The following is an 18,178-nucleotide window of genomic DNA, read 5'->3' as shown; positions in this document are numbered from 1 at the left end:
AGGACAAGCTTTTTTTTAAATAGAACTGAATAGCTGAATGTGTCCCTCAGTGTCAAACATACCCTCAGCACAATTTGGCAACTTCTACAAACATATGAATGCAAGAATTGGAGAAGAAGTTCGAGAAGATCTGGGCACCATGGCTGGAAGCTAACCCCGATACACAGCTGGAACATTAATCAGATGCTTCTAGGACCTCTGAATAGCTACAAAAACAGGGCTCCAATATACTACCCCCTCTAATAACACCACTGAACTAGACTTGATAAGTGTCACTTTGTATTGTCACATGCAAACATAATCTGCTCTACTGCACAATGTACTATATGATGGTTCTTTCTCTTGTTTCTATCAACCTTATAATGTTAAAAGCATGAATAAAAAAAAGTTGGTCTTTTCTACATATCTGACCAACCGTGCCATTTTGTGGCAAATTATAGCTCTAAATGGGGTAGACCTAGATATAGTAACTGACCTTGATTTTAATAGTACAGGTATGGGACCTGTTATCCAGAATGTTTGGGACCTGGGTCTTCTGGATAACAGATCTTTCTTTAATTTGGATGTTCTTACCTTCATTTTACTAGAAAATCTGTAAGCATTAAATAAACCCAATAAGCTGGTTTTGCTCCAATAAGGATTAATTATATCTTTGTTGGGATCAAGTACAAGGTACTTATTTATTATGACAGAGAAAAAGGAAATCTTTTTTTTAGATATTTAGATAAATTATTTAAAAAATGGGAGACGTCCATTTCGTAATACGGAGCTTTCTGGATAACGGGTTTCCGGACAACGTATCCCAAACCTGTACCACATATTGTGGCACAAATGCAAATTCAAGAAGGACTTGTAAGAGATTTGTAGAGACAAATGGCCATATTTGCTGTAGGTAGAATTTATTTTCTACCTGAATTTTTTGAAGTTTGACATTTTTCACATGTATGATAAAAAAATTCTTTGCCCCAGATAATTTTATGTTAGAGGAAAGGCAAGAAGAAGCAGAAACGGTAATACACAGTGAAACTAAAGAGGGGAAGGGCAAGAATTAGGATGACAGAGCACAGAAGGAAGCAATAAGGGCAGTTTAAGGTTCTAGTTGAATAGGCAAAATAAGCAGCACTTTTATTTATATGTTACAGCTATGCACAGCCGATGATTAAAACAGCCTCCATTCTTTACTTGGTTTTTATTTGGAGAGTCCCATATATTTAAGCATAATGGAAAAAGAGATTGCTTTCACAGCCATGAAATTTAGAAGCGGTATGGAGATGTATGTTAACTGCCACCATAACAACAGAACAACATGCACGTTACATCAAAATGTTAAAGCTATGTCCTTTCTTCTAATAGATGACTGTTGGCCTTCCTATATGTTCTATCAATTGATGTCCAACCCCATTTTTAGCGCCAGGATTCTAAACTTGGTGAAAAGCATTATAAAAGCATTTTGGTTTGTGGGTTTACTGAAAAGCTTGTAATTAAACATTAACAGGGGTTGTTCACCTTCCAAACACTTTTTTCAGTTCAGTTGTTTTCAGATTGTTTACCGGAAATAAAAACTTTTTTCAATTGCTTTCCATGTTTTATTTTTAACAAGCTGTTTCACTGCTTCAGAAAGCCATAAGAAGGTGAAAAATGAAACGTTCAATATTATAAAAATGGTCCCAAAGAGAAAATAGAAAGTAATTTAAAGTCTTTATTTCTGGTAAACTATCTAAAAACAAAACTGAAGGTGGAAGGTGAACATCCCTTTTAATGGCTAACTTGCTGCCATTCACAAAGGTTGGAGCACTGGCTCATGAGTCAGATTAAATCAGAAGAACTTTGCTTTGAGTCAGTTTCATTGGGCTAGGGATGACTGTATATAATGAAGGAAAACTGACCAGAGGCATCTATGAAGATTCTCATTTATCCAGGTCATGATATATACAGTATCCAGTAGAATTAAGTCAAAGGCAACTGGACATATAGAATTTTTCTTGAAACCATTTCACCACTAATCTGAGTGGCTTCTTCGGTTAAACTAAAGTGGCAGGGATTTCCCCCGGCATTTAAACCATTGAGTCATAGGCATTCAATCACAATGGTTCCATTGAATTTCTGTAAGGTGTTGGCTGAAAGTGTGATCCAGTCACATAGTACCAAGCATACAAATTTGGAACAGGAGACAGGCAACGGTGCAAGGAGCACATGTTGACACAAGTACTTTAAATAAATGAGATTCTAGGCAATCACAACTACACTTTTGGTTGTAAATGACTCCTTATGTGTAATATTTAGCCTTTCTTTGTAGTAAGTTAACATGGCCACCACTAGGTGGCGAAAATAATCTTGCCAATACCATCCATTTTATTTGCATGGCATTTTCGTCCACTGAAACAGTATCTGTTAGTGCAGGGGTCCCCAATTATTTTTACCCATGAGCCACATTCAAATATAAAAAGAGTTGGGGAGCAACACAGGCATGGAAAAAAGTTCCTGGGGTGCCAAATAAGGGCTGCAATTGATTTTTTTGGAGGCCCCTGTGTGGAATAGCAGACTACAGGAGGCTCTATTTAGCAGTACACCTGTTTTTATGCAACCAAAAGTTGATTCCAAGCCTGGAATTCAAAAATAAGCTCCTGCTGTGAGTCCACTATGAGCAACATGCAAGGGGTTGGTGAGCAACATGTTGCTCGCGAGCTACTGTGTTAGTGATTTAAAGCATATTTCATAAAACCTATGCTCTGTAATTTGTTCTTACATTTTTTTCCTGGTCTGGCCCACATATGCTTTACCACAAGGACATTTTAGGAGATATGTTGTGTAACGGGTCTAGCAGGTAGGAAAATATTTCAGTTTAATAAGAAAAAATTGTGTAGGATGGTTCATTGTTTTGCCTTAACAAATGGACAAACCACATGCACAAACAAGGCCTATTCTGTTTATTACTGTATATTGCATTTTTCTGCTGGTTGCAGCTTTTTTTGCACTTTGCAATTTGCCATGCCTTCATAAATAAGCCCTATAATATTCTATGCTGCAAGCTATAGAAGTGACTGAGGGATTTCATACCACTTGCTGCACCTTTGGCCAATAGTTTGGTAACTAGTTATTTCTTCTGCCTCAGAGCTGGGCTGTCTGGTCTAGAGGAGGGAATCATAGGCTGCATCTTAACTTCAAGTAAAAAAATAAATAAATATTATACACCTGTATATATAAAAATGGCTTATTTTGAGTCTATTAGACCTCCTAATCTTAGTGGTGTGGCTTTTCATCCGGTAAAACACCTGCCAAGGCCGGGGCTGGTATTACAAAATACAAAAAACTCTTTAAAAAAGCCATTGGCCTGCCCCTAAGTCACTTAAAACTTACATTTTCTCTTCCTTCTGGCCATTGCACGCAATATGGCTCCACCCCTTTTGTTCCCATCACCAGCCAATGGAAATTTTATGTAACGGTGGCAAACCTAATTGGGCCCCTATTACCTGAGCACATCATGTCATGTGCCTACCAAACATAATTTACTTAGGTGCCTTCCCCCATTCTTACTGTTGTTAAACAAATGAGTTCAACAAAATATTTCCCTTGGGAGTGTGTCTACCACCATCTTGTCAGCAGTTTCATCTTAACCTTGGAGGCATATTCAACTAGAAGGGTATTTACCTATGAGTTTACCTCATGTGCACTGATTATCAACTGGAATAAATCAAATAAATCAATTTTGTATATATCATCTGTAATTTTGGAAGTGTAGTGTAGGTATTTCATATGACTTTGACTTGCATAGCATTGGTGGTTATGATGGAAAAATTGTAACCTGGGGTTACAGCACCTGAGAGCCACTGGCACTGCAGGTCCTCTCAAATAATTAGTAAAAGCAGCACGCCATGTCTAAAATGGCTTCCTTCCTTATATGAATTGCGTAAAGCAAAAGAGCCCTTCATATGTTTGTGTTGCTAACCTATCTAATTATAAAACAATATTCAAATTTCACACTGCAAGTCTTGTAGCGGAAGTTACCGCGCTTAGCGCTTCCGGTTTCGCGGGTCGCTAATTAACCGGAAGTAAAGTGTTCCAGAAACTTTTAACTTGCCTTTTAGTTCCGACCGTGTTTTAAATATCCGGTTTATGATAATCTCGTGTCTGAGAGGTGATTTTTATTAGTAGAGCCTGTGTACTGTACAGCAAAAAGTAAAATCATGAGTATAGTTCTATTGCTTCCTCCTCTTTGGTATAATCTACAGCCACAAACACACACGCCTTTCAAGCGCTTCCGGTACATTTATGTGTCATGGCAGCAGTGATTTTGGCTGGCTATCGGGTGAGCACTTTATGCGGCGGGGCTTTTCGCTCAGGGCTCCCAGCAATATGCCGCTTTCGAAATAAGGAGCCGATTGCTGGTGAGGAAATATCCTATGTGCGACTTTCTATTTATATCAGACACTGGTTGCCATAACAGCAGTCGCTTACGGGAAAGGCTTGCTTGACCTACATGTGGTACTGTGGGAACAGGGGGCAGGACAGGGGAAGAAAAAGACATTAAGCAAATTTCCAAGTTTTTTGTAAATATAATTGCTATTGACAGCAGTATTTATCTGGCTGTTTATATTTTCATCCCATTTCTTTTTCATTTACATCTTACACAGTGACAGTGTCCCAACCTTTTTTTTTTTAATGGAAAAGTTGTTGTAGGTATATGTTGCCGACCTATTCTTTGAGAGTGAAAGCTTAAGGGTCAGTCCACACGAGCAGATTTGGGGAGATTAGTCGCCCCAGCAACAAATTGGCTCTTCTTCGGGGCGACAATCTCCCCAGACTGACTTCCCCTGCCTGCGGCAATGTACGGCGCTTCGTTATCTGAAGTCGCCCGAAGTTTCCTCATGAGGCAGTTGGGGGGGGGGGTCACCAACCCCCAACTCTGTAAGTGGTTCTAATTTGCTATGTTAATTGATACATTCCTTGTGTTCAGCCTTTTTGAGTGTAATCTCTTGAGTTTGGATTACAGAGTTGCCAGACTGAAATACTAGAGATAAAAACATAAAAGGGATACTGTCATGGGAAGAAGTGTGTTTTTCAAAACACATCAGTTAATAGTGCTGATCCAGCAAACATAATTTTTTGTTTAATTTTGAAAATCTGACATGGGGCTAGACATATTGTCAGTTTCCCAACTGCCCTAAATCACGTGCCTTGTGCTCTGATAAACTTCAGTCGCTCTTCACTGCTGTTCTGCAAGTTGGGAGTGGTATCACCCCCCTCCTCTTCCCCCCCAGCAGCATTACAACAGAACAATGGGAAGGTAACCAGATAGCAGCTTCCTGGTAGATCTAAGAACAGCACTCAATAGAAAAAGACAGGTCCCACTGCATCACATTCAGTTACATTGAGTAGGAGAAACAACAGCCTGCCAGAAAGCAGTTCCATCCTAAAGTGCTGGCTCTTTCTAAAAGCTCATGACCAGGCAAAATTACCTGAAATGGCTTCCTACACCCCAATATGAGAACTTAAAAAAATACATTTGCTGTTTCAGGAATTACATTTTATATTGTAGAGTGAATTATTTGCAGTGTAAATAGGGTTGCCACCTTTTCAGAAATGTTTTACCGGCCAGTGGTGGGGGTGGGAACAAAGGGGGCGGACCGTGATGCAAAGAGGCGTAGAGATGCAGAAAAGGTGCGGATCCACATTGTGCAAAGGCCTGCAATTCAAAACTTGGAGCTGCACTGATCCTTTAAAACAGTTGGTGGTCACCTAACGATTTATACATACAGTAATTGAAGGGAGAGTGAAGAAGGGTAGAATGCAGAATTGCTGTTTTCATCAAAATGGTACCATTTTTAAAAATGTAAGTATATTTTTGAAGTATATAGTGAAAATAGCTGTTTTTGAGGAGAACCTGAAAATCGGCTTTTGTTTTTTGAATTTACATCCAATTTAATAACATCTTGAGTTGTGCTATCAGCAATGCTCCATATATTTGCATTTCTGTGATCTGTTTAACTGATGTGATTCAGCCAATTGGATCAATGACTAGAAGGAAAGAAGTGTTACCTGCTTATGACTACATTGGAGGCTTTCTGCCTGGCAGAGCAAAAAGATTTAGGCTAAGGCCACACTAGGCGATAGCGCCGCGATTTGACTCGCGGCGACTTTTCGCCGCGACTTTTAAGCCGCAATCGCTGGGGAAACTTTTGCGCTGGCGTCTATGGGGAATCGCGAAAAATCGCCAGCGTAAAAACACACGCGGCGATCTTTTCTCTACTGTCGCTCGAAATTGCCTCGCTAGGCGATTTCGAGCGACAATAGAAAAAAGATCGCCGCGCTATCGCCTAGTGTGGCCTTAGCCTTAAGGCTTAATGCAGCGCTACCTTTGCAGGTAGATATTTTGAAAACAATCCATTTTTTTTTAATCAACCAAATTGTAAGCATTGTTTATATAAATGTCTGTAATAAAGGTGTACATCCCACTTAAGATGTAGATTGCTGCAGTATTTAAAAAGAAACAATTACATTTTAGGATTTGATAGAAGCAATACAGTTTTTTTTATTCTTTATAATGTACTTCTTTAGCAAAGTGGAGTTGGCCATGACATCAGATGGGAAAACAATTGTCTGTTACCATCCATCAGTTGAAGTTCCGTATGAACACACAAAGGTAGTACAATTAATCTGTTTAATAGTTAAAATTCCATGGTTTAAGGTTTTATTTTGCATGCGCAAAAACTGCAGCAAATCATGTTGGGCAATTTTTGAGGGGAAACTCTTCCACAGAAACATTTCTTTTAAAGGCCAACCAAATTCCACCACAGAAAAGTTACTTATAAATGTATCCTACTCCATAGAGCTGCTATTAGCACTAAGAGGTACTGTAGCTCTACATTATTAAACATTCACATCCCAGTGCAGCTTCCACCCTGCGATGTCAGTAACATTCCTTCGGCCACCACCCTCTGTTTCACAAGATAAGAAGTATTCTAAACATACACAAACATTCAATATGCAACAAACCAAAGGTATGGTTACAAACTAAATTAAATGGTCAGTATGGTAGTATTCCTACTGCTAAGCTAGCATTAAGCTATGTTGAAGTCAGAACAACCCTTTAGATAATTACATGTTTTAGTAAACATGGAACTTGGACTTATGCACTCCTAATGTGGAAAACCTCCCAGTACTTTATAATATTTAATATACTTGTATAAGAGCTTATAATACAATCTGGCGCGATAATTATATGTCTGTTGATGTCATGCACAAATAATTAAGAATGGATTGCAATGTTGAACTCTGTTCTTGGCATATGCAGCTCATTACAATGCCATTAAAAATAAATGGTGTGAAACATGATCAGCACATGTCTGTGTGTAAGTCATTGTCTGGCTAGTTTTACAGTAAAATACATTCTGGGTGTATAGATTGGAAATATCATGAAGATGACACAGTCCATATAAATAAGCTGTAAATGTTATAGTTACAGTGAGCAATCTGTATTGAAAAATTGCAATATGTATAACAATAAATGCTTTAGTTGGTCCATACTGGCTACTAAGTTGCCTCACCAGGTCTGATGTAGCCAACTGCTCTGGGACTTATATAGGTGAGAAGCAACCTGCAGCAGTTAGCTAGTTTTTGTCTCTAGGAGCATTGCAATGAAAACACAATACTGTGAGATCTCTTGGTCTGTATTTCATGCTAATGATAGATCTCTAATGTTTTGTAACAGCGTCTTCCTCAGAAGGACCCATTAACCAGCCACACAGAAACACATGAGCTTGTCTTAAAGGCCAGACTAAGTGATGCCAAAGCTAAACCTGAGCCAACGATAGAAGAGCTTAGCAAAATGTTTTACACAACCAAACATCGTTGGTATCCAGTGGGGCAGTAAGTAACTGCTGAACTACATCTACCTCTTTTAAAGGAGGCCACCACCCCCAAATTTTTGTTCTGCTGATAAATGGAAATTGATCAAATATGCAAGCGTATGTTGCTCTTGCCAATATTGTTATAATAATATTACCATATTTATATTACCATAATAATGTTGCCACCAGCAAATCGACAAAGTACCTCCCAGGATAAGTATACTCAAAATTATATACTGATGGAATAAGGATTTTGACGTGAGATCTCAGCTCTAAATAACAACTTTATTAATCTCAACACCCACAATCTCAAATCACACAATCAATAATTCTATGCTTCCTTATGAGGTATCTAATTCCTTGCATTCAAATATTTCCTATAAGGTATATGTGTAAAAACAATTTCTCAACCCAACAATCAATATACAAACAATTATATACATGTATATGCAGTCATATGGTTCTCAGATATGATCATATTTACCTGTCAGCAGGTCTAATGTATCTCAGGCCTTTGTTTTCCTTCTTTCCCTGCACTACTGAGTTCCTCCAATCTGGTTCCTTCTTAAATACAATTCCTGGCCCTTTGTTAAGAGGTAGGAATTCTGAGTTACCTGACCAGCTGACAGTTTTTGTTTGATTGAGAGCTCGTCATAAATGTCTTAAGTGACAGAACTAGTCCGGAGTCAGGAAGGAATTTTTCCCCCTCTGAGGCAAATTGGAGAGGCTTCAGATGGGTTTTTTTTTATCAACTGGCAGATAGGCAGAGTAAAAAAAGTAAAAAGGTTGAACTTGATGGACATGTGTTTTTTCAACCTTACTTACTATGTAACAGGAATATGAATCTTCCGTTATACTGTATTAAATAACCTTTGTTGGAAAAATCTTAATCCTCCTAAGATTTATGACTGCCCCCAGGAGCTCCTTGCAAAGTGTTTTGTGCTGCTCCCCACAAAAGGCCTAAGGACGATAGAAACCTGTTGTAGTGTGATGGTTATCAGGACTTTCTATTCACAATCACAAGTCGTCATAAATCAAACCATAAGGTGTTCTTTTGTTTCTAACCAAGGCATTCAGGAGCTTCTATATTACTTATACAAACAGATATCCAATATTCCTGTGTGTGTATATATGTGTATATATGTATGTATATGTATGTATGTATATATATATATATATATATATATATATATATATATATATATATATATATATATATATATATATATAGTCAAATACAAGAGTCCTCTGCACTCAACCCATTATCAATATATTTAAGACAGCGACATTTTGTGCATACTGCTACTAAAAAATGCCTTACCCTTTAAACAAAGAGGGATTGTTTGTCCATATATTGCAATATATTTAAGCTGGCCAACTACGTCAAAGTCATCCCATATCTGGCCAGTCCTATGCTCAATTTTCATCTGATTCATTAAGAATTCTATTGCTTCATTATACATTTTACAAAGGGACTAGGTTTTACTTGCAACTTAGTTGCTGCTTTCAAAGTAAACCTCCATACTTGGCTGCCCTTTTATTAGACACCAGTGGGATCACCTGACTATAGCTGGGAAGAATATATCTATATCTATATATATATCTATATATCTATATATCTATATATCTATATATCTATATATCTATATATCTATATATCTATATATCTATATATATATATATATATATATATATATATATATATATATATATATATGTAGATATATTCACACCCATATATGAAAGTACCATGTAGATGCCTGGTTAGTGTGATACAAGTTTTGCCCCTGAGAAGCCTTAGTGGAATTTATGACTTAATTGTCTTTTACTATCCTCACAAGTGGTTGCTGTGGGGAAAGTATGACACAATCTCAAACCAGTGTTAACCAAACCAGGGTCAGAAGTGCATTTGAAATCAAACTCCTATGATTTATCCACACCATATATCTGAACACATTTACTATGCCTAATCTCTCTACCTCAATATTATTATTCATTGGAGGAGGCAATACACAAGCAATTATGTGCCAGGTAACTTTGCTGACACACATACCATTGTCACTGGCATTTTTTACACACATATAACATGTGCAATAATTATGGAACTACTTGATAGGTTCCTTTGTTTAACCCTTTCCCTGCCAGCCGTTTTGTCCTAGATGCGAACATCTACTGCCAAGCAGTTTTTAGATATTTTGCACTCTTTCACTTTTAGGCCCCTTCCTGGGGCGGTCTTTTAGTTTACCCAGGAAAACAATATATTGTTTTTTTCAGGACAACCTGAACTTTCAAAATATGCAAGAATTTTGGTGTAATTCTACTTCTGTAAAAAAATATAGGCTTCTAAGTGTCCAATAAAATGAAAAAAATCATGTTTCACAAAGAACAATCACATATATCAGAAACATTATTTACTTTATGTATGAGAAAACAGCTGATTTGGAAAGGTCTGTGTCTCCTGAACGCGGCAATACCAAATATATATAGTTTTATGGAGATTTCTCACTTGTATAGATCAAAATCTAAAAGCAGTACACTAGCAAATGTCCAAAGCACCGCTCCCCAAACGGCATACTTCTGATTTCAAGGCCAAACATTCCACTAACAGTAGGTTTACCCTAGAAAACTACCCATTATTAGAAAGAACAGATTCTGGTGAATCAAAAATGGGTAAACATATCGTTGTACTCCAAACTCCCAAGTTGCAATTGTTTCCTAAAGTTATAATGTTTTATAGAAATTGGTGAATTTTTTGAAAAATGACCTCAAAGCTTCCAATCTACAGAATCGTATCTCCCACACATCATTAGGTATCAATGTAAAACACCCCAAATATGAAAGCCTGGGATCCACTGAACAGTTTGATGCCCAATATGTATAGGTGTACCCAAGCACGTGACATATAGGGGCCCTAAACTGTAGACACCTCATTTGAGCTATCAGTTCTGTAATTCCAGATACTGCAAAATCAGCACATTTGCATCGTTTTGGGGTGGGGTAAAAGTAAAAAAAATAAGTTCATCCCAGAAAACCATATATTTTCGGAAAGTACACATTCCCACGAATCTAAATTGGGTATGCATGTCTTTGTACTACAAAGTACCAAGCCGCAAACGATTCCTAAATTTGGTGATTTTGGCGACATTTCCAAAAATCACCTCAAAATTTCTACCCTGCAGCATCGTATTACCCACATACTTTTAGGTATCAAGCAAAATCACCCCAAATATGAAAGCCTAGGGTCCTCTGAACAGTTTGATGCCCAATATGTATAGGTGTACCCAAGCACGTGGCAGACAGGGGCCCCAAAAGGAAGACCCCCATATGGTCTGTCATTTCAGGTACTGCAAAATCAACACATTTACATCGTTTTGGGGGGGTCAAAAGTAGAAAAAAGTGGGTTCACCCCAGAAACCATATATTTTCGGAAAGTACACATTCCCATGAATCTAAATTGGGTATGCATGTGTTTGTACTCCAAAGTACCAAGCCGCAAATCATTCCTAAATTTGGTGATTTTGGTGATACTTCCAAAAATCACCTCAAAATTTCTACCCTGCAGCATCGTATTACCCACATACTTTTAGGTATCAAGCAAAATCACCCCAAATATGAAAGCCTAGGGTCCTCTGAACAGTTTGATGCCCAATATGTATAGGTGTACCCAAGCATGTGGCATACAGGGGCCCCAAAAGGAAGACCCCCATATGGTCTGTCATTTCAGGTACAGCAAAAGCAACACATTTACATCGTTTTGGGGGGGTCAAAAGTAGAAAAAAGCAAGTTCACCCCAGCAAACCATATATTTTTGGAAAGTACACATTCCCACGAATCTAAATTGGGTATGCATGTCTTTTTACGCCAAAGTACAAAGCTGCAAACCATTCCTAAATTTGGTGATTTTGGTGATATTTCCAAAAATCACCTCAAAATTTCTACCCTGCAGCATCGTATTACCCACATACTTTTAGGTATCAAGAGATATCACCCCAAATATGAAAGCCTAGGGTCCTCTGAACAGTTTGATGCCCAATATGTATAGGTGTACCCAAGCACGTGGCATACAGGGGCCCCAAAAGGAAGGCCCCCATATGGTCTGTCATTTCAGGTACTGCAAAATCAACACATTTACATCGTTTTGGGGGGGTCAAAAGTAGGAAAAAGTGGGTTCACCCCAGATAACCATATATTTTCGGAAAGTACACATTCCCATGAATCTAAATTGGGTATGCATGTGTTTGTACTCCAAAGTACCAAGCCACAAATCATTCCTAAATTTGGTGATTTTGGTGATACTTCCAAAAATCACCTCAAAATTTCTACCCTGCAGCATCGTATTACCCACATACTTTTAGGTATCAAGAGATATAACCCCAAATATGAAAGCCTAGGGTCCTCTGAACAGTTTGATGCCCAATATGTATAGGTGTACCCAAGCACGTGGCATACAGGGGCCCCAAAAGGAAGGCCCCCATATGGTCTGTCATTTCAGGTACTGCAAAATCAACACATTTACATCGTTTTGGGGGGGGTCAAAAGTAGAAAAAAGCAAGTTCACCCCAGAAAACCATATATTTTTGGAAAGTACACATTCCCACGAATCTAAATTGGGTATGCATGTCTTTCTACGCCAAAGTACAAAGCTGCAAACCATTCCTAAATTTGGTGATTTTGGTGATATTTCCAAAAATCACCTCAAAATTTCTACCCTGCAGCATCGTATTACCCACATACTTTTAGGTATCAAGAGATATCACCCCAAATATGAAAGCCTAGGGTCCTCTGAACAGTTTGATGCCCAATATGTATAGGTGTACCCAAGCACGTGGCATACAGGGGCCCCAAAAGGAAGGCCCCCCATATGGTCTGTCATTTCAGGTACTGCAAAATCAACACATTTACATCGTTTTGGGGGGTCAAAAGTAGGAAAAAGTGGGTTCACCCCAGATAACCATATATTTTCGGAAAGTACACATTCCCATGAATCTAAATTGGGTATGCATGTGTTTGTACTCCAAAGTACCAAGCCACAAATCATTCCTAAATTTGGAGATTTTGGTGATACTTCCAAAAATCACCTCAAAATTTCTACCCTGCAGCATCGTATTACCCACATACTTTTAGGTATCAAGAGATATCACCCCAAATATGAAAGCCTAGGGTCCTCTGAACAGTTTGATGCCCAATATGTATAGGTGTACCCAAGCACGTGGCAGACAGGGGCCCCAAAAGGAAGACCCCCATTTGGTCTGTCATTTCAGATACTGCAAAATCAACACATTTACATTGTTTGGGGGGGGGACAAAGGTAGAAAAAAGTAAGTTCACCCCAGAAAACCATATATTTTCGTAAAGTACACATTCCCCTGAATCCAATTTGGGTATGCATGTCTTCTACTCCAAGTACCAAGCCACAAACCATTCCTAAATGTGGTGATTTTGGTGACATTTCCAAAAATCACCTCAAAATTTCCACCCTGCAGCATCGTATTACCCACATACTTTTAGGTATCAAGACAAATCACCCCAAATATGAAAGCCTAGGGTCCTCTGAACAGTTTTATGCCAAACATGTATAGGTGTACCCAAACACGTGACATATAGGGGCCCTAAAATGAAGACCCCCCCCCATATGGTCTGTCATTTCAGGTACTGCAAAATCAACACATTTACCTTGTTTTGGGGGGGGGCAAAAGTAGAAAAAAGTAAGTTCACCCTAGAAAACCATATATTTTCGGAAAGTACACATTCCCACGAATCTAAATGGGTATGCATGTCTTTGTACTCCAAAGTACAATGCCGCAAATCATTCCTAAATTTGGGGATTTTGGTGACATTTCCAAAAATCACCTCAAAATTTCCAACCTGCAGCATCATATTTCCCACATACTTTTAGGTATCAAGATAAATCACCCCAAATATGAAAGCCTAGGGTCCTCTGAACAGTTTGATGCCCAATATGTATAGGTGTACCCAAGCACGTGGCATATAGGGGCCCCAAAAGGAAGACCCCCATATGGTCTGTCAATTCAGATACTGCAAAATCAACACATTTACATCGTTTTGGGGGGGGCAAAGGCAGAAAAAAGTAATTTCAACCCAGAAAACCATATATTTTCGGAAAGTACACATTCCGACGAATCTAAATTGGGTATGGATGTCTTTGTACTCCAAAGTACCAAGCCGCAAACCATTCCTAAATTTGATGATTTTGGCGACATTTCCAAAATCACCTCAAAATTTCTACCCTGCAGCATCGTATAAGCCACATACTTTTAGGTATCAAGAGATATCACCCCAAATATGAAAGCCTAGGGTCCTCTGAACAGTTTGATGCCCAATATGTATAGGTGTACCCAAGCACGTGGCATATAGGGCCCCAAAAGGAAGACCCCCATATGGTCTGTCATTTCAGGTACTGCAAAATCAACACATTTACATAGTTTTGGGGGGGGGCAAAGGTAGAAAAAAAGTATGTTCGCCCCAGAAAACCATATATTTTGGAAATTACACATTCCCGCGAATCCAAATTGGTATGCATGTCTTTGTACTCCAAAGTACCAAGTCGCAAGCCTTTCCTAAATTTGGCGATAAAAGCAACGGTTTTTACATTTCTGAAAATCGCCTAAAAATATTGCAATTGGCCGCATTTATCTCACCCAACTTCTTACATACAATTGTAAAACACCATAAATACTGATGCCAAGGGTCTACTGAACAGTTTTATGCCCAATATGCATTGATATACCAAGGCAGCTGGCATGTGCGGACCCCAAATGTAAATAGTGAATATGAGTTTTCTCTGCTGCCGATTCGCCTTCTGTAAACATAGACCATTGACTTCATATTATGTGCCTCAAGACCCTCCTAACAGCAAAGACCCCCCAAAACCATATGTTTTGGAAAGTACACATTCTGACGAAAACAACCAAGATAAAGACATCTTTCTACAGCAAAGTACCAAACTGCAAAACTTTTATAAACATAGAGATTTTTACATTTCTGAAAATCGCCTAAAAATGTTGAAGTATGCCACATTTATCTCACACAATGTTTTACGTACAAAGAAAAATCACCCCAAATATGGACATCAGAGGTCTACTGAATAGTTTGATGCCCAATATGTATAGATTTACCAAAGTATATGGTGTGTACGGCCGCAAATGAAAAATGTGCATATGAATTTTCACACTGGCCAACTAAGCTGCTGAAAAGAGAACCCCAACTGTGCGTTATGTGCCGTAAGACCCCCAAACTGTAAAAAGACCCCAGAAAACCATATATTTTTGGAAAGCATATATTCTGACGGATCAATCTAAGTAAAATAATATACCAAAGCACCAAACAGCAAAACTATACTAAAGATACATAAGGAACAATAATCCAGGGATAAAATTGCAATAAAACCACAAAAATTGTGCAAATCAATGAAATAACAAAATAACTGCACCGACAGCATAATTAGTGGCCGAAATCGATTATCCAATAGTCACGCTGCTGAAATAAACAGTTTTTATGGGTAAAAAAAACACAAATTGGTGAAATGAAAAAGTAAAAAAAAATAAAATGTGTATACATGTGTGTACACTTCCAAGAATTGTGTGACAGTGTATAAGTGTGTATAAGTGTGTATATAAGTCCATATAAGTGTATATAAATGCATATAAGTGCATATAAGTGGAAAATGAAAAATTAAAAAAAACGTTTTTTTTTTTTTTTTTTTTTTACTACTAAAATATGTGTGTATGTGTGTATAAGGTAGGTAGGTGTATGCAAGTGTGTAAAATAAAGGGCACTTACCGTTTTTGGCTGATCTAAGAGCTGGAGAAGAGAGATCTGCAGAGTTACAGCAAGCAGGAAGTGTGTGGGCGTCGCTGGAACACGAGGTGAGCAGGAGGAAGCAGAGCAGCAAGGCAGACACGCGATTTGCTGTGTCTGCCTCTTTTAGGTCGGCCCTTTGACAATCCAGTCGCAGGACCGACATGACAGCCCCCCAGCCTCGTTGCCCAGGGGGCTGTCAATGCTGCTAAACCTCTGCAGAGGCGGCTAAAGCCGCTGATGCAGAGTACAGCATGTAAAACTGCAAGCACGTACAATGTACGTGCTTGGCAGTTAAAGCCCTTGCCTGCCAGAACGTACGGTGTACGTGCTTGGCAGGCAAAGGGTTAAAAAGAAAAGGTATTATGCCTTCGCTTTGTCACATATCAGGTCTGCACACTCACACTTATGCCTTCGCTTTAAATTACATGAGATTGTGTCAATATTAAGGGTTACAAACAATTGAAGTATGAACTTTGGATATGTAGGTGCAGGGAAAGAACAGAAAAAGAAACAATATATAGTATGGATCAAATTACACTATGTTGTGAGATATAGATCCACCAGAATAGGGGGAAAAAGAGGCAAAATGTAGTGTAATACTCTGTAGAGTGAGTCAATTAGCACTAAGGGGCTTATTTATCAACAGTCTAAACTCACAAACTCTAAAACTAAAAATGTTGTGAAATTTATTTTAAAATCAGAATAAAAAAAAAGTACCAATGGAAAATTACACTGAACTCCAGAAAAATCCAAATACCTCGAAATACCTTTTCCTAGGGAAAGAAACATACAAAAACCCCTAAAAGTCCAAATTGATTTTGAGCAGCCGAAAAAGATCAGCCCAACTCCCATTGACTTCTATAGTACCTTGGCAACTTTTCCCTGGTTTACCTGTTTTTTACACTTCATGAATCTCGAGTTTTTAGAGCTTTTTAAAATAATGAGAAAACCACAAATTTTTAGCGATTGTTAGTTTTAGTTCCACCATCCCACACACATCATATGTGCATATATTATTAAGCCAAAAATATTCTAAACCAAAAAAATGCATCAAATATTCAAGTACCAATGTAAAATAGTGTGCACACTTCAGTGAATTTTTCCAGCATATCGCTAGATAATCCATGGTCTGTTGTGTTCCACACCTAGGGGCACATTTACTAAGCTCGAGTGAAGGATTCGAATGTAAAAAACTTCGAATTTCAAAGTATTTTTTTGGGTACTTCGATCATCGAATAGGCTACTACGACCTTTGACTTCGATTCGAACTAAAAATCGTTCAACTATTCGACCATTCGATAGTCAAAGTACTGTCTCTTTAAAAAAAACTTTGACTACATACTTCGGCAGTTTAAACCTACCGAGGTACAATGTTAGCCTATGGGGACCTTCCCCATTACTTTTCTAAGCTTTTTTTGATCGAAGAAAATCGTTCGATTTGAAGGATTTTATCATTCGATCGAACGATTTTTACTTCGATCGATCGTAGGATTTGCGCTAAATCATTTGAATTCGAAGGATTTAAATTTAAAGGTCGAAATCGAGGGTTTATTAACCCTCAATATTCGACCCTTGATAAATGTGCCCCCAAGTGATTATTTAACAGGACAAGGAAAGTTCAAATTCCAACTTTCTGGGCACCCCAGTGAATAAAATGGTGTACTTTTCTTTCCCCGGGCTGGTGCTCCTCAAGAGTTTCACAAGGGTGCATTACATCTGATTGCTGTGCCACCATCTTATTTTATGTTCCCTGGGATGACACGTGCAGTATAATTTTCATTATTTACTGTGCAAACACCATCCCAAGGTGGTTTAAAGGATACCTTATAGTTGTTATGTATATGTACGGTGACTGGTTGTTAACAACACCTTAGTAGCCATACAGGTGCCATCACATAATAGCATGCAGCTGTGTAACCATATCAAACAATGCCTTTACTATAGTAACTAGGTGCATGTGTAGAGATGCCATAAGTAGTGTTTACCTTTAATTCAATTTACTTTAAATAGATGGTACATCAATCACTAAAAGATAATTCATAAGTATGTCATGGTTAGGAACTTGGCAAACATTTCTTTGACAAAAGATCAGTGCTGCACTTAATTATAACACATGCACATTGTTTGATTACCAGATACCACAGAAGACGTATGAAGAAAGAGCACCCAAAGGATCGATGATATCTTCTATTCAACATTTTTTTAACTCTACATATCTTTTGTTCGGCATGTAACAGTCATAAAATGTTAATAAATATTGCACATTTCTTCATAAACATTCCATATATGTCTCATGATAAGGTTGGCTTTCAGCACAGTTCATAATACTGCTGCGTTCTATTAATGGCTGCTATTGGGCGTTTCGCTATAAATGGGTGCAAGCGAGAGTTCACTATTTGAAAAATATGCCTCTAAAAATCCAATAGAAATGAATAGAGTGTGGCAGAATTTTCCCAGGTGAACTGTGGTGAGCTCTAGTAAATATGCCCCATAAAAGGAGGAAGGAAAGCC

The 18,178-nt window shown here is 38.2% G+C and overlaps 1 protein-coding gene across 3 annotated transcripts; it reads left to right on the top strand.

Annotated features, from left to right (window-relative positions):
* The first annotated feature begins 4,104 nt into the window (after positions 1 to 4,104).
* mrpl42.L (mitochondrial ribosomal protein L42 L homeolog) lies at positions 4,105 to 17,943 on the top strand. 3 transcript variants are annotated; one of them, XM_018252391.2, is made up of 4 exons: positions 4,107 to 4,385; positions 6,556 to 6,640; positions 7,709 to 7,866; positions 17,803 to 17,943. In XM_018252391.2, exons 2-4 carry the CDS (start codon positions 6,572 to 6,574, stop codon positions 17,846 to 17,848), a joined length of 273 nt encoding a protein of 90 aa, XP_018107880.1. In that variant the 5' UTR covers positions 4,107 to 4,385; positions 6,556 to 6,571; the 3' UTR covers positions 17,849 to 17,943. The 3 variants fall into 3 exon arrangements, 2 of the variants coding, with proteins under 2 accessions (XP_018107880.1, XP_018107879.1); XM_018252390.2 differs by lacking the exon at positions 4,107 to 4,385 and adding an exon at positions 5,338 to 5,830; XR_005966281.1 differs by lacking the exon at positions 7,709 to 7,866 and having other exon boundaries at positions 4,105 to 4,385.
* Positions 17,944 to 18,178: the final 235 nt, after the last annotated feature.

The sequence above is a fragment of the Xenopus laevis genome, chromosome 3L, assembly GCF_017654675.1.
Source record: "Xenopus laevis strain J_2021 chromosome 3L, Xenopus_laevis_v10.1, whole genome shotgun sequence".
Classification (NCBI taxonomy): Eukaryota; Metazoa; Chordata; class Amphibia; order Anura; family Pipidae; genus Xenopus; species Xenopus laevis.
Note: the sequence above shows the minus strand (reverse complement) of the source record. Positions and strands in the feature narration are given on the sequence as shown.

What these genes read in the sequence shown, in the direction of transcription:
- mrpl42.L (XM_018252390.2), top strand. Translation starts at nt 5,811, where the DNA reads ATGGTACCATTTTTAAAAAT. An exon ending in ATGGTACCATTTTTAAAAAT is followed by an intron (nt 5,831 to 6,555) that starts GTAAGTATATTT and finishes GTACTTCTTTAG; the next exon opens with CAAAGTGGAGTTGGCCATGA. An exon ending in CGTTGGTATCCAGTGGGGCA is followed by an intron (nt 7,867 to 17,802) that starts GTAAGTAACTGC and finishes TTTGATTACCAG; the next exon opens with ATACCACAGAAGACGTATGA.